Source organism: Streptopelia decaocto (assembly GCF_964273445.1).
Source record: "Streptopelia decaocto genome assembly, chromosome: 2".
Taxonomy (NCBI): domain Eukaryota; kingdom Metazoa; phylum Chordata; class Aves; order Columbiformes; family Columbidae; genus Streptopelia; species Streptopelia decaocto.
The window spans coordinates 99,030,882-99,044,961 of NC_138655.1; the positions used below are offsets into that span (position 1 = coordinate 99,030,882).

Genomic DNA, 14,080 nt, shown 5'->3' on the forward strand with positions numbered 1-14,080 from the left:
GCAAAGATGATGGAGATTGGTCTAGCAATGACCTCAGCCAGCTCCTTCAGCACCCGTGGGTGCATCCCATCTGGACCCATGGATTTATGGACGTCCAGATTGCTTAATTGCTCCCTAACCCAGTCCTCATCAATCGAGGCAAACTCCTCCATTGTCCTGTCTTCCTCTGGGGCCTCAGGGGTACAGGGCTCATCAGAACAGCCTCCGGCAGTGTAGACAGAGACAAACAAGACATTCAGTAACTCTGCTTTCCCTGTATCTTCTGTCACCAGGGCACCCACCTCGTTCGTCAGTGGGCCTGCATTGCCTCTGGTGTTAGTTTTATCTGCCACGTATTTGAAAAAGCTCTTTGTGTTGTCCTTGACCCCTCTCACTAGGTTAAATTCTAAGGAGGCTTTAGCTTTCCTAGTTGCCTCCCTACACCCTCTGACAACAGCCTTACATTCTTGCCAAGTGGTGAGCCCCTCCTTCCATGATCTGCAAACTCTCCTCTTCCACTTGAGCTTACCTAGCAGTTCCCTGTTTAACCACACAGGTCTCCTGGCTCCCTTCCTTGACTTCCTATGTGTCGGGATGCTCTGATCTTGAGCCTGGTAGAAGCAGTCCCTGAACACGAACCAACTATCTCAGACCCCTTTACCTTCAAGCAGCCTTGCCCAAGGGATTTTCCCTAGCAATTGTTTGAAAAGGCCGAAGTTTGCCCTGCTGAAGTCCAGGGTTGCAATTCTGCTTGCTATTATGTTCCTGCCACAATGATTTTAAACTGATCTGTTGAGTTCAATTATTCTTTTTATGTAAGTGGAATTAAACTGGTTCTTCTACACAGTCCTGAGGCAGCTTACCAGTACAGCTCTACAACTGCAACCTGCTCTTCTGCTTCTGAGAGCTGCCAGTTTTGAGAAGTTACAGAGCTTTTATACATTCAAAACCAATATTTTTTCTTCTATATATATCACCAAAGCTTATCACCTATTACCACACTCCCTCAGCACTTGCACTTTGGACAACCAGTTCAAGGACCCGACATTTCAAGTCATCCATAGATGATGGCATGAAAACTAGAGAAAAAAACAAGCACTATATTTGAAACATCATGGTATAGGTAGGTGGATGAACAAGAGGCTTAACAGCTGTGTATATGCACATGCCAGATATATACTTTCAAATGTACACAACAATTTACAAACATTTTGGAGAGGTCTACTGTCTGCCTCTGCAGGGTCTGGTGTAATCAGACCTTGATTTGACTGATTTAAGTTACTCTTCATCTAAGCTGTTATTGTTTACAAGGAGTATAAAAAGAAGCTCTTAGGCCAGAAGGGGCAGAGAACAGGGACACACATGAATATATGCACGTCTCTCAGCTGTATGACTTGGGGAACCATATTACCAAAGCAGCTTCTGCAACAAGACCAGGGTGCTCCTAATCCTGCATCCATTCACCTGAAGGGAAACCCATGCAGTGGACTTGGGTAGTGCAGCCTGAGACAATGTCACAGTCAGTAGCTTCAGCTCCACTTTGAACAGAAGTATCCGTGATTCTCACTGAGGCTTGTTTGACAATCTGTGGAACAGCTGACACTGATTTGGGAGACTTCTACTGTTTTCACCCCATATGTGAAAAAAGTTTTATGGTACCTTCTAAGGCTCTGCAGATCCCTTTCTTTAGAGAACTGATAATGAGGCTTCCCCCCTCACATAGTGCATATTCAACCTAGTTTGACTTTTCTTTGTAGACTCATGCCAGGTTTTGGTAGCATACCAATGATAAATGTGTGAAAAATGTGGCAGATGTCAACTGCATGATATTATTTAAAAAGTTAGTTTAATATATTGATTACCAGAGATCATAACTTTTGATTTTGACTTACCCTACCATTAGGAATCCTTGGTACAAGGGAACAGATGCAAAATAGAAGACTGATGAAAATACAGCCTACAAAAGCAGATAATTATACATATTTTTAATATAATTCTATATACAACATATTACAATAAAGACAAAAATAACAATACTGGTTGATTAAGATTTTGTGACATTTCAAAGACAGACATAGTGGTTTTAACTACTCAGAAAACAAAGTTTTAAATACCTGCATAGTTGAAATAATAAGGCCTCGGTGCATGACAAATTGACCAAGTGCTGCTGATCTTTTGTAACTGTTTCGACCGTGTACCATCAGCAGCCTACCTATGTGTTTAAACTGTGTGATAGAAAAGTCAGCTGCTAGGGAAGCTTGTTTTCCCTCCTAGAACAAACCAAAAATATTTCAACTATGGAAATGAGTGTAAAAGATGTGTTTCAAATTTCAAAATTCTAAGTGACAATTAATGCTAAGTCAAGTTTGCTCCTGCTTCAGAAATCAAACCTGCAACAAGACACACAAGACAATTTCTTGTGCACATCCTAAGACACAGTGGCTGTAACAAATACGTTTAATCACCTATCCAGCTTCTTTCAGGTAAGTTCTACATAGAAATAACGGTAGTGTTTTCTGCTTTTCTTGCTTTTTGGATTTAGAAACATAAAGCAGAGGACATGAAAAGAAAACATTAGTTTGAAGATGAAGTATTTTAATTATCTTACAGCATACTCTAATTAGAAATGATCAATTCACTACTGTTTAAGAATAGAGCTTCTAATCCCATGTTAGTATACTACTATGTGCCACGTATTTGACAATGAAACTGTTAATATTACCTTGCCTTCAATTCCAATTCCACAGTCTGCTGCTTGAATCATGCTGACATCATTTCCTCCATCACCTGGAAAATGTCATTGTAATATTCAGTTCTTCAGAGGTTTCACTTTCCTGGCCTTACAGTATTTCAGAAATCTCTTACATACCTTTAAATTCTTACAACTATTCTAGGGATTATGATTAATTACTTCAGCAATCAAGACTTTTTCCTCCAGAATAAAGAAGCTAACCACACCTTTCTCATGGAATGGCATTTTCTGCTACAGCTACATAACACCTGGCTGTTGCTAAAGAACTCTCCTTGGTTTTGTTTCAGCTATTTCTCAATGGTGCCATCTACTGCTTATTACAAATTTTTGCTACTGCAAAGGAAGATCATACCAACAGTTACCTATTGCACATGTGCGTTTTCCAGTGTGGTGCTGTAACAGTTTCACAATATGAGCTTTTTGGGTGGGAGAACATCGGCAGCACACTACAGCAGGACACTGACAAGCCAACTCTACAAATTCATGCTCATAATACTTCAGACAAACCTAAGGAAAAAATACACTTGCATTTACTTACTATTAAATATTACCACATGCAGTCTAACATAAAAACACAGTATAAATAATTCTTTTATGAAGTTTTGCTTGCACAACATCCATCTGGGAGAAAAAAAGCCACATTCTCCTAACTGTGGCTTTATTATTTTAAACTGACATTCTCTTTCATTTAGAGAGCCAACATGTTTTGGGGCTAAGAGAGCAAAACTAAAGCACACTACTTACAAATCCCATTCTGTTACCATATAGGAGACCAGAGAACCAATAATATTTGCCCATCTAGAACGCATATCCTCTAATTAGCACTCCGTGAAAAACAGAAGTATCTCTAAGCACAACGTAAAGTATGGGCAAACACTGGACAAATCTTTAAGAGCATGAAGAAACTGATACTTCACTTTTTGAACATAAGCATATAGATAAGTGTAATTTGACAGAAACCAAGTTCTTACCTCAAGTGAGTCGCCAGATATCACCAAGGCACAGTCATGCTTCCTCCTAAAGGCATTTAGTTCTAAGTGAGCCTCTCCTCGAGTGGTAACCTTCAATTCAAAAAAACCCATTCACTTAAAAGATTGTTATACTCTCAATAAAACCAGCTGCCTCAATAAATCAGCTTTTGAGAACTCATACTCAGAAGGCCTTGGTTTTTCAACAAGTGTTCCACCCCAGTGCAAACCCAATATCCATGGGATGTGACCACAAGCCTCAAATCTTATGGAGTGAAAAAGTAATCCTCAAACAAGAAAAATTTATCTAGTTAGCTTAACTGGTTCTTCAACCAAGTAGACCAGGGCTAAAAAATTAATGAATTAATGACACTGAAATAACTTAAGTTCAAGCTGACCTGAGTCTATCTTGGCAGGGCTGGGGGTATAGGGGGGGGGCGTGGAAAGAGAGACAAAACCCCAAGCAAACCCCAATCCTTTTAAGCAGACACAGATGTCAAAAGGCACATAAAAATGCTCACTACTACTAATCCTTTTGGATCTTCCATGAATGTGCAAGCAGGATCAAGTGGCATAATACAAACCAACATAACAGATTTTTTTAATTTACATCATTATTGTTTCAGAAAGGTCCTGCTGTGAAATGCAAAAAATGGTCAAAGGTTACCTAATGGATTTTGGAAGCTTTTGACCTAGAACACAGAACACGGAAAATTTTCATTATAATCAGATTTTGAAGAGACTGGCAGTTTTGTTTGTGTTTTGTTTGTTTGCTTTTTTCAACAAAAGTTCAATATATTTTTAAGCTGTCATGCAACACAAAGTTCCAAGAACAGAATAAAACACAAACTCTGATTACATGTCTAATTTGGCTCTGTCAGTACTTTGATTAAATACCTTTTAAAATATATGAGTCTTTTTACAATGAACCTGAAGTTTTGTCTTTGGCCCACCACTACCCAGAATCAGATGCAGTCCAAAGATGTTTCTCTCTCCAGAAGGGCTCTACTACTACACATAACTGAGTTACATCAAAAAGCACCTGCAAATAGAAAAACCCATGCACACGCCCTAATTCAGAACTTTTTCTCCTCTTTTTTCACAATTAAACATGTAAAGAAAAAGTTCCTTGTCTGCCAACTGTTAGGAACACCAGATTGCATTGGCCTATTATAATCTGTTTGCATTAAAGCGATTAGGAGATGTCAGCACTTGGTGCACACTGAGGAGTGGTAATTGCCTCTCTGTTCTACCTTTCACTTAACAGAGCTATTTTTTTATTTTTAAGTACCTCTAGACAAATGTATCAGTTCATTTCTATACAACATGAAGAAGCTGATTCTAAGAATAAAAAGGAAGAGCATTAAAATCAAAATGCATTTTTTGGGAAGCCAAAGTAGTAAATAATTTTTTATTTACTAATTTATAACTAAAATAGAAGCATTAAAGTGGCTGGTACTTTCTTACATTAATCCAGTAGTTATTTCTTTGCAACAAATACAGTGACAGAAATAATTCCGTATAAATCCATTTTCTAACTAATTTAAAACTTTGCATACTCTAAGTTAACACAGTTTTATGCTGATCTCTTATTACCAGACGAGGTAATGAAAATAAAAGTCTGACTCAACTAAATAGATTTTGTTCAGGAAGACTTAATTTGCGGTGTTACAACATGGAAAGGTCAACAAAAATTGATCTAAGTTTTATCAGAAGCATTAATAATTTAATTGCAAATAGTAGTCTGCAGGGCCTAATTTGCCAGTCTGATGCTTCAGAAGAACCTACATTTACATGTAAATTATATTCATATAATTATTTCTGTAGGTGCAAGTGCTTCATTTAGAACAAACACAGACATATGTCTGATCACAGAGCATCAATCAACATCCAGAAAACCTATTTTTGTTTGACTTCAGCAGAGCTGATGCTATGCAAATATAATCAGAATGTATATAAGAAGATATTCAGTTCATCTTTCTAACAACTATCTTAAACAGTCTGTAAATAAAGGGCAAATACACATAATGATATACAAAAAAAAAAAAAAATCAAATTTTCTCATACTGATTTGAACTATGTCTATATAGAGGATGTTGGCATCACAGTTTAATTCAGGATTAACCCTGAATTGAATCTAAAGAGTTCTACTAATGAAAATGCTAAAACAAGCAAGAACCATATTCAGATAGCCTAAATTACTGGACACCTTCCTGCTGGCTCAGCACCTCACATAGACCCCTCTCCATTACTATTCAGAGGTGCCTTTACTATGTCTGTCCACCATGTATGTGAAGAGTGTAAAAAGCACGTTGAACCTGGGTCACCTGAACATGGCTACAAACATTTCTCTTGCATACCAACAAATCTAGAAACGAACACCCTTACAGAAAAACAATGCTTTGTAATTCTGCATCCCTGAATAAAGACCTAAGTACCACTCAACCATTATTATGACACTCAGCACAATAAATCATCAATTTTCAACAAGCAGACAACTGCTAAGCAAATAAAGCAACATTGTTATTAGCTGTCCTTTAATGAACCAACAAAAAAGTTGGAATTATACTTACAGGTCTGAAAATGTGAATATCTTGAGTTCTAGACACTAAGTGAGAACTTTTTGCAATGCAAGTTGCTGTCTCCAGCTTATCTCCTGTTAACATCCATATCTGGAAAATAATGTAAAAGTTTAGTCCACTGGACATTAACATGTCCATTCTCGAAATCTAAATGACATCTCTCTCTCCAAGCTTTTTTCTGGTACCCTTTTGGGATTAGATTACCAGAGAAAATATACTGATAAATGCATTTTAAACTAAAATACATGAGCAGTTTTTACTGCAGTAACACACAAAGCAGAAAACTGTCTTTACTGCAGGCAGCTCCATTCCCCTTCCCTTTTCACAAGCACCAATGTCTCAATTTACATGAAGACAAGATGAAACTCTGGGGAAACCCAGTGGTGTTAGCTGAACAGCATAGGAAGCATAAAAGCCTTTCCCTATGGCCCTGGTACTACCTTGATTAAAAGAGTGAGGATGCAGACAGCTACAAGAGAAAGAACATTTGTCAGCAAAATTACGTGACACAGCAGTCTGCGACCCTAGTGAGAATCTATTAGAAAGCAACCGCCAAGCAATGGGACAGCAGATCCTGGAGGAAGAGTTACAGTCCCAAAGCTCAAAAGAGAACCTGCCCACTGACCACACAGAACTGCAAGGAAGACATTTCTTACTTTAAATGAACCTGATTACAGACAAACATAATTCAAGTCTTGTTAAAAAAAAATAATAAAAAACAACCTGTTGTGTCAGCAGTATGTATTTAGTACCTTTATTCCAGCATTTCTTAGCATCTCTAGAGTTGGTCTAACATCTGCTTGCAGCTGATCTTCTACTCCAGTGAGACACAGCAATTCCATTTCTCGCTCCAAACTCTCTACAACAGCAGCAACCTTCAGGTTTCTATCATGTATGCTTAACTTTGCTTGGTTATATCGACTCTGCTTGCAAAAACACAAAACTTCTTAGTTTGCTATGACTCAAAGTATACATTCAATCTACTAGTCAGTTATTATATGGATTCATTAGGCTAGATGTTTGTCTTCAAATACCTTTAATGAAGAACAAGATTACAAGATCGAATTTTACTTTATACCCAATATTAGACATGGGTTTTTTGACAAATCAGTTCAAGAGAATGCCTTCTGAACAACTATTAAGAATGAGGCATCACAGAATCTAAGCAGGAACTGCCTTAATCTTTGAGAACAAGTACATGAAAAAAAGATATACAGAATGACCTAAGAAAGGCCATGCTGAAGCTACAGAATTAACATTATGCTACCTTCTGAGAAAATACTGTCCAGTCACATAATAAAGCAAGACAATATTCTACGTATGACTGCAGAAGAATCACTGAAGAATGATATAACCTCTAACATATTGTGTGCCATACATTGACTATCGGTGTTGTAAATATGAATCATGTTTTTGCCACCTAAATAGAACAAAAAAGAGGAATTTTCCCCTTGAAGTAACTAAATATGGTGAAGCACAAGATCACTCTGTCCCTTCATACCTCAAAATCTTGATACTGTTCTTCAGTCAGTGATTTCTTGGCAACAACCAGTGTACGCAGTCCTTCTCGTGCCATATTACCACACTAAATGGACCAAACCACAGAACAGTTATGCAAATATTCAACCATATGAACACATTTAATACTATATGCTAAAAGAGCATATCTGTACCATAACTTTTGGTGTTCCATTAGACTCTTAGATTATTTTGGAGAAGCTGCAAACAGAACATGAAGCAATTACATTTCAGGTCCCCCAAATTAAGTCGTATGCTACTGGTAAGCCAATTAGATTTCTTCTCCTAGCTTAAAGAAAAACTCTTTTAGGTTGAAGCTTTAAAATAAATTAAAACTATTTGTGGCATGTAACAGAGCTACATGTTCTTTTTCCTCTGAACATACCTCTCATCAGAAAAATATCTACACATTAAAAATAGCCATGGAATAGCATGTCTTAATGAAAAACAAGGCTGTCCAGTGCAAAACACTTATTGATTTGACCTCATAAAGCCAAATAAATTAAACAAGTATTTTACAATTAATTGTGCATCATTATCGCCAAAAGTAATTTTTATGACATTTTGCTAGGTCTTGAGGGAATTTAATTTATTCATGTCCCCAAATAAATCAAACTGCCCTGCAGCAGATATTGATTCATATTGCCAATACCATTATGAACATACATGGTGTAATCATTGTATTAACATATTGTCTGTATGTAGGGTCAAAATAAGATGATTGCTGGTACCTACTAGAGCCACACAGTGAAAAAAATTAATCAGTTTGGAAATTGAGTCACTAGCTATTTTACATTTGAAAATTTTTTTGGCCACATTTATTAACTTGGCTGCAACCCTTATTAAGCTTTGTAATTCATAATCATACCTCACTGTAGGATTTGATAAAACAAAGGCATTTCAGGATAAATAGGTTTATAGCAGAATACATCTTAGAAGTAATTAGGTTTTATGTGAAAGGTCAGTCAATGAAAAACAAATTTCTTTGTTTTAAGTAGGAACGTGTTCTACTATGATTACTAGCTTTGCTTTTCCTGTGGGTTATTCAAGAATAGAAATAATTCTAATCCCTTAAAACCCATTCAGGATATATGTAACTGAACTTCAACCCCCACTACTGCATTGGCTCAGGTTCTCCCTTAAACCTATTTGAAAAAAAACTGTTTTTTTGGATTTTTTTTTTTTTTTAAATAAACATTTTTAGTTCTTATAAATTTTGATTTTGTTTCTTACCTCTTCTTCTAACCAATCATTGTACTGTACAATAGTGGACATTGCAACATCTGCACCCTTCATATAAAATGTAATTTCTCCTGAAGATTCATCCTAAAATTGTACAAAAGAAATAGAGGGGAAAAAATAAAATCTGTTTATACAGTCAAAACAATTGCCTACAAATAACCTAATTGTTTTTGAAGCAGTCAATAGATTATCATTTATAAAAAGATGAGGTAAGTTGCCAAGAGGCAGGTAAGTTTTACCAGTTGATGTTATGACAACATCTCTGATTCCACTGAGATCCATTCTAACTGAAGTCTATGTAACATTCTCAGCACCCCTAAGCTGCCCATCTAAGTTCTAATTTATCACTGTTATGCCCCATGTAACTACTGAAGTATTTTGTTTCTCTGGTGGCACATACTATCTAACCCACAACAGAAAGTTTTCTCTGTGTCTTTCAAATACAGAAGTAATTAAATGTTCACAAATAAATTAGTGTAAATGCCTGCTACAGATGTTTTAATGATGAAAACCACATTGCATATTCAGAGAACTCATACACAGGCAAATATAATTCAAATCAGGACTTTCTGAGGTATAGTCTGTTGCAGAAGGAATGGATTAGTCTCATCTGCAAGCTTCTTAGTGTCAACCTCACCTAATGAAATATAGACTTAACCAGTTCTCCTCAGACCTGAGCATGCACATATTCTGCGAGAAGTACCCTTTTCTAAGGCTGATAGCACATCTGGCTTGTCATCACGAGCAAATAAAAATTGGGATGAGTTTGACACCCCTTTAACTGGGTCTTGGCACTGATTTAACCATCTAACAATACTGTCTGAAGCTGTTCTGCTACAGTGTCTGATTTTAGGCGGGGAGAAGGTAGAAGTATGTGGTGTAGATGACTTAACATTCACAGAGGTTTAAACCTTGCTATCAGCATGGTGGTGTGGCTTCCTTGTATTTGAGGTTTTCATGATCATTACCACACTCCCAACTGGGCATCTGTCTTGTAAATCTTAGACCCTGTGGGCTGTGCTCTGTATGCATGCCATTTCAGGTATCAGTACTAGGTCTGGAAAAGCATCAGCACTAGTAATATAGAAAGCTGCTAACCACTATTCTAAGAAATTTCAGCCATTAATTTATCTCTTGAAGAGGCAACATATTTTGTATGAAAGAAAACTGGAAAATTAAATGCAGCAGCAAAGGCTGGGTGTGAAGTAAGGAAATTAACACGCTTCCATGTAAGTGAAGTTTGTCCTTTACAAAGCTCTCTGCAACATCACCTTAGCCTGATTCTTCTGCAATTGCTTGCCTAGTATCTCGTGTGTACCTGTGTCAAAGGTGTACTTTCCATTTGAAAATCTTGTGAAATGCATTCCCTAAAGGATCAAGTTTCTATTATATTTTATAAAAATAAACATCCAGTTAAAACATTTTTGAGAAATAAAACCCAACGCCCAGAACACGCCCCAAATTACCCTAACTATGATCCCCATGCGCTTGCTCTCCGAAGTGAAGGGAAAGATCTGCAGAATATAGTAGGTCAGGATATGTCCGCCTGGGGTCTTCAGCTGCACTGAGGTCAGGTCCCTACTGACCAGTGTCAGACCCACACTCTCTGTCCACTGCACCAGAGCAACCTAACAGGGGAAGAAAAGGACAAAAGAGAAATGTTTAAGTGTGAAAGCTCTATTATACTGTTGTATAAATTAGGTGAAAGCCAAACAACTGTTGCTACAGTGAAAGTCTAAACTCTTCCAAGAATCTAGAAAAAAAACACATGAATAGCAGTAGACTGAGTACAAAATCTGAATACAGCAAATGAGTATTTTCTTTCAGAAGCCTACAAAAAGATCTTATGAAGAATATAAAAACTTACTTGAACTTATTTCTGAAAATGAGGTATTTAGAAGATATTGTTCAAAAATAACAGTTCTAATTTTAAAACCCAGATATATATTCAATGATACTTAAAGGACATCCAGTAGAAATTATGTAAAACTATAATACAATTTCTGTACCAACGACACCACTATGTAAGTAAAAGATTTTGGGAGTATTTCCATATAAAATATTTTATTAGACCTACAATAACATGCAAGTTGAGACACTGTAATATGAAATAGAGAAGAAAAGGATCTTATTTTTAGTTTACTTTGTTCACATGTGTAATTTTATTACTTTGTTTCAACAATAATATAATTGAGTTCTTACGATATCAAATGAGATGAAAACCAAGCTTACAATACAAATCCCACAACATGCTTGTAAAAGTCCCTTTTACAAACCCAGAAATGCTACATTATACAATAATAACTATTAGCTACTACTACATGGCATCTTAAATGCATACATTACAGATTCACTTTAAAAAAAAAATTACTGTTTTAAAGTGCATGACATCTAGATTCCGCTTTTTCTATGTTATGCTTTGGATAATGCACTAGATATTTTTCTATCACCAGGTGGCTTATTCCTTAAAAAAAATACTTTAGGAAAACTGCTTTGCTGTTTCTTTATATACAAGCCATATTCCATATCTGAAGAAGTTTTTGATAAAAAAAAAATTCTCCTCCTCAACTCTATTTTTATTTTTCCAAATGCTAATCATTATTGGAAATCAGATTTTTAAATTACTAGAGAGGTAATTACAATGAAGTTCACATGATTTTTATGGAACCTGCCTCTGCTATTAATCTCCAAAAAAGACCAAAAAAAAAAAAAACCCAACAACAAACAAGCAGTCTGATAAAAGGTATGCAATTAGCAAAATCCCTTGATAAGTTCAATAGACATGATGACCAATGGTCACTAAAAATTTCACGCAAAGCAAGTAAATCTCCAGAGCTTCTTATGAAAATTTAAAATTGAAAAAAAACCCCAAATTGTATGACACCCTAAGAAACCCTAGTAGTGTCATCTGTACAGGCATCACCAAAAGAAAATACAGCAAGATGCAGCTACAGAAAAGAACACCCTTTGAAAAGCACCATTTTAAAAATCTTGAAAATCACAGGAAGTCTTTTCAGAGATTTTTCTTCTTCAGTAGAAGTACCACATAAGCTGTAAATGATCCAATACTCCCAAGGTTAATTTTCAATTTTCACAGTGAAAGGTTACTATTACATTCTGACCTGTAAATTGCATCTTTCTACTAATACCCTATCATCTTATTTGTGTCCCTCTGCAACTAGGACTTAAGTGTTCTATATTTGGTGACTCACATCTATTTAATATTTCATTTCTGCTTGGTTTCACCTACCATCTGAATTAGCATTTTGTAGCACAGTCAGTTTGGATTCTTATACCTGGCCTACACACAACTGCATATATATATATACACATTTTTTTTTTTCTTTAAAATTGTTCAGTGCAACTACTTCAGCAGATATAGTCGATAAGGCTCAAAATTCAAACAGATGTCTAAAAGGCAATGGAACAAACATGGGAGCAAGACATTAATTCTCATGATTCAGAATGAACCAGAAGAGCTAGATCTTAACAGCATCCAGAACACAGCCATATCTTACCATTAAATATCTGAAGCTTTTAAAATAAACATATATATATTAAAAAAAAAGTACTTCACAGATGGCATGAAAATCTAAATTATAAATGTTAACAAATAAATATATACTGAATGGCTAGCTATAAAGAGTTCAGAAAAAGGATTCTCAGGTAAGTCTCTGTTTGTAAGGTTTTCCCTCTACAAGTATATTCTCCAATACATTTCTGAAATCTTACATTAAAATAGTCTTGCAATCTAGTGTGCACAGATCAAGAGACCCTAAAATGCCAGGTAAATGCTGTGGCTTCTACAGAGCTTGACATATTGGATGCAGTCAGGTAAAACAACCAAAGGTTGGATGAACACAAAAGTCTTCGCTGGTGATGCTACCGTTTTGCTTCAAAAAATCTATTCTAATTATAATATTTATTTGTCAATAACCAATTATTTCCTAACACACAAGGATGAAACGTGTCAAGTTTCCTGAATTCAGGTTAGAGACTTATTTGAATATTTTGTGGATCTTGTATGGCTTATCACCAAGCTTTCCTTCTATGGAAATGGGCAGCCCAGGAGACAGAAGTACTTTGGTAGACACAGGCTTGTCCCACTACTGAGACACAGATGTGCACCTGAACCCCTTAACTGTGCAGTGTAGTCAGGACAGGTAATGTAGCTGGAGTCACCAAGAGCTTCTGTGGTGTCTTCCACTCAGTAGCAATCCAAAGGGTAGGGACAGCTGTCCACCTCTTACATAAGGAAGTCAAAGGAGCAACTTCCAACTTAAGAATGAAGGTAGCAAATACCTGCATTATGGAACGGAAGAGAAACACCTCTTGTTTAGTGTTTCTTACTCAAAGACCTTTCAGATATTTCTATTTACCACACGCCCATTGTTGAGCTCTGGTTGCTTGTGCTAACAGTGTCTCTTCACTAGGGCCCACCCAACCCTCAGAGCTTCCATAAATCACAGCCTCATATATCAAACTCTCCAATCATGACAGCTCAGATTTCCTCTCAAATTTGGAAACTTCATAAGGAAACCCTTTCAATTGAAGCAGTGATGGTGCAACCCACAACATAACCTACAGCCGTGCCTGCACAGGAGGTGGAAGCAGCTTCTTCGAGAAATGTGTGTGTCTTGAGAGGGGCGTAAGAAGGGAAACTTCAGAAGCAGTGTTGTTATAGGCAATGGCAGCCCTGCATACTAGTTCCAGGTTTGGGGGACATAATCATCCCATTTTCTTAGTAATGTTCATTTACAGAACCAAATCAAAACAAGCCACTTAAAAATATCTTGGGTAGTTTCCAGAAAGTTCTAGAAACTACAGAAGGTTAAGTGACAACGATGCAGTTACCTATTTTATCAGCCACAAAATCCCATATCAAGCACAGAAGAAAACCCAAACCCATTATTCCTGTTGTAGATTCAGAACTGCATGTTTAATTACACTGATTTTAATATAAAATAAATACTAATAGACATTAAAAAAACCTAAAACTTTAGAAAACATGTAAATTGATAGGCCACAGAAACCTTGGT

The 14,080-nt window shown here is 36.5% G+C and overlaps 2 protein-coding genes across 10 annotated transcripts in view; one reads left to right on the top strand and one right to left on the bottom strand.

The window, feature by feature from the left end:
• Positions 1 to 14,080, top strand: part of SLC66A2 (solute carrier family 66 member 2) — a 559,480-nt gene that overhangs the window by 515,708 nt on the left and 29,692 nt on the right. The window lies entirely within an intron of this gene.
• ATP9B (ATPase phospholipid transporting 9B (putative)) overlaps positions 1 to 14,080 on the bottom strand; it is a 165,330-nt gene that overhangs the window by 11,346 nt on the left and 139,904 nt on the right. For all 9 annotated transcript variants that reach the window (XM_082044702.1, XM_082044701.1, XM_082044700.1 and 6 more), the window contains 10 exons: positions 10,508 to 10,669; positions 9,033 to 9,125; positions 7,783 to 7,866; positions 7,034 to 7,204; positions 6,273 to 6,371; positions 3,703 to 3,792; positions 3,094 to 3,238; positions 2,702 to 2,766; positions 2,094 to 2,249; positions 1,872 to 1,936 (listed from right to left, as the gene is read on the bottom strand). In XM_082044702.1, the coding sequence (XP_081900828.1) occupies positions 1,872 to 1,936; positions 2,094 to 2,249; positions 2,702 to 2,766; positions 3,094 to 3,238; positions 3,703 to 3,792; positions 6,273 to 6,371; positions 7,034 to 7,204; positions 7,783 to 7,866; positions 9,033 to 9,125; positions 10,508 to 10,669 (1,130 nt within the window). The remainder of the gene's footprint in view (positions 1 to 1,871; positions 1,937 to 2,093; positions 2,250 to 2,701; positions 2,767 to 3,093; positions 3,239 to 3,702; positions 3,793 to 6,272; positions 6,372 to 7,033; positions 7,205 to 7,782; positions 7,867 to 9,032; positions 9,126 to 10,507; positions 10,670 to 14,080) is intronic.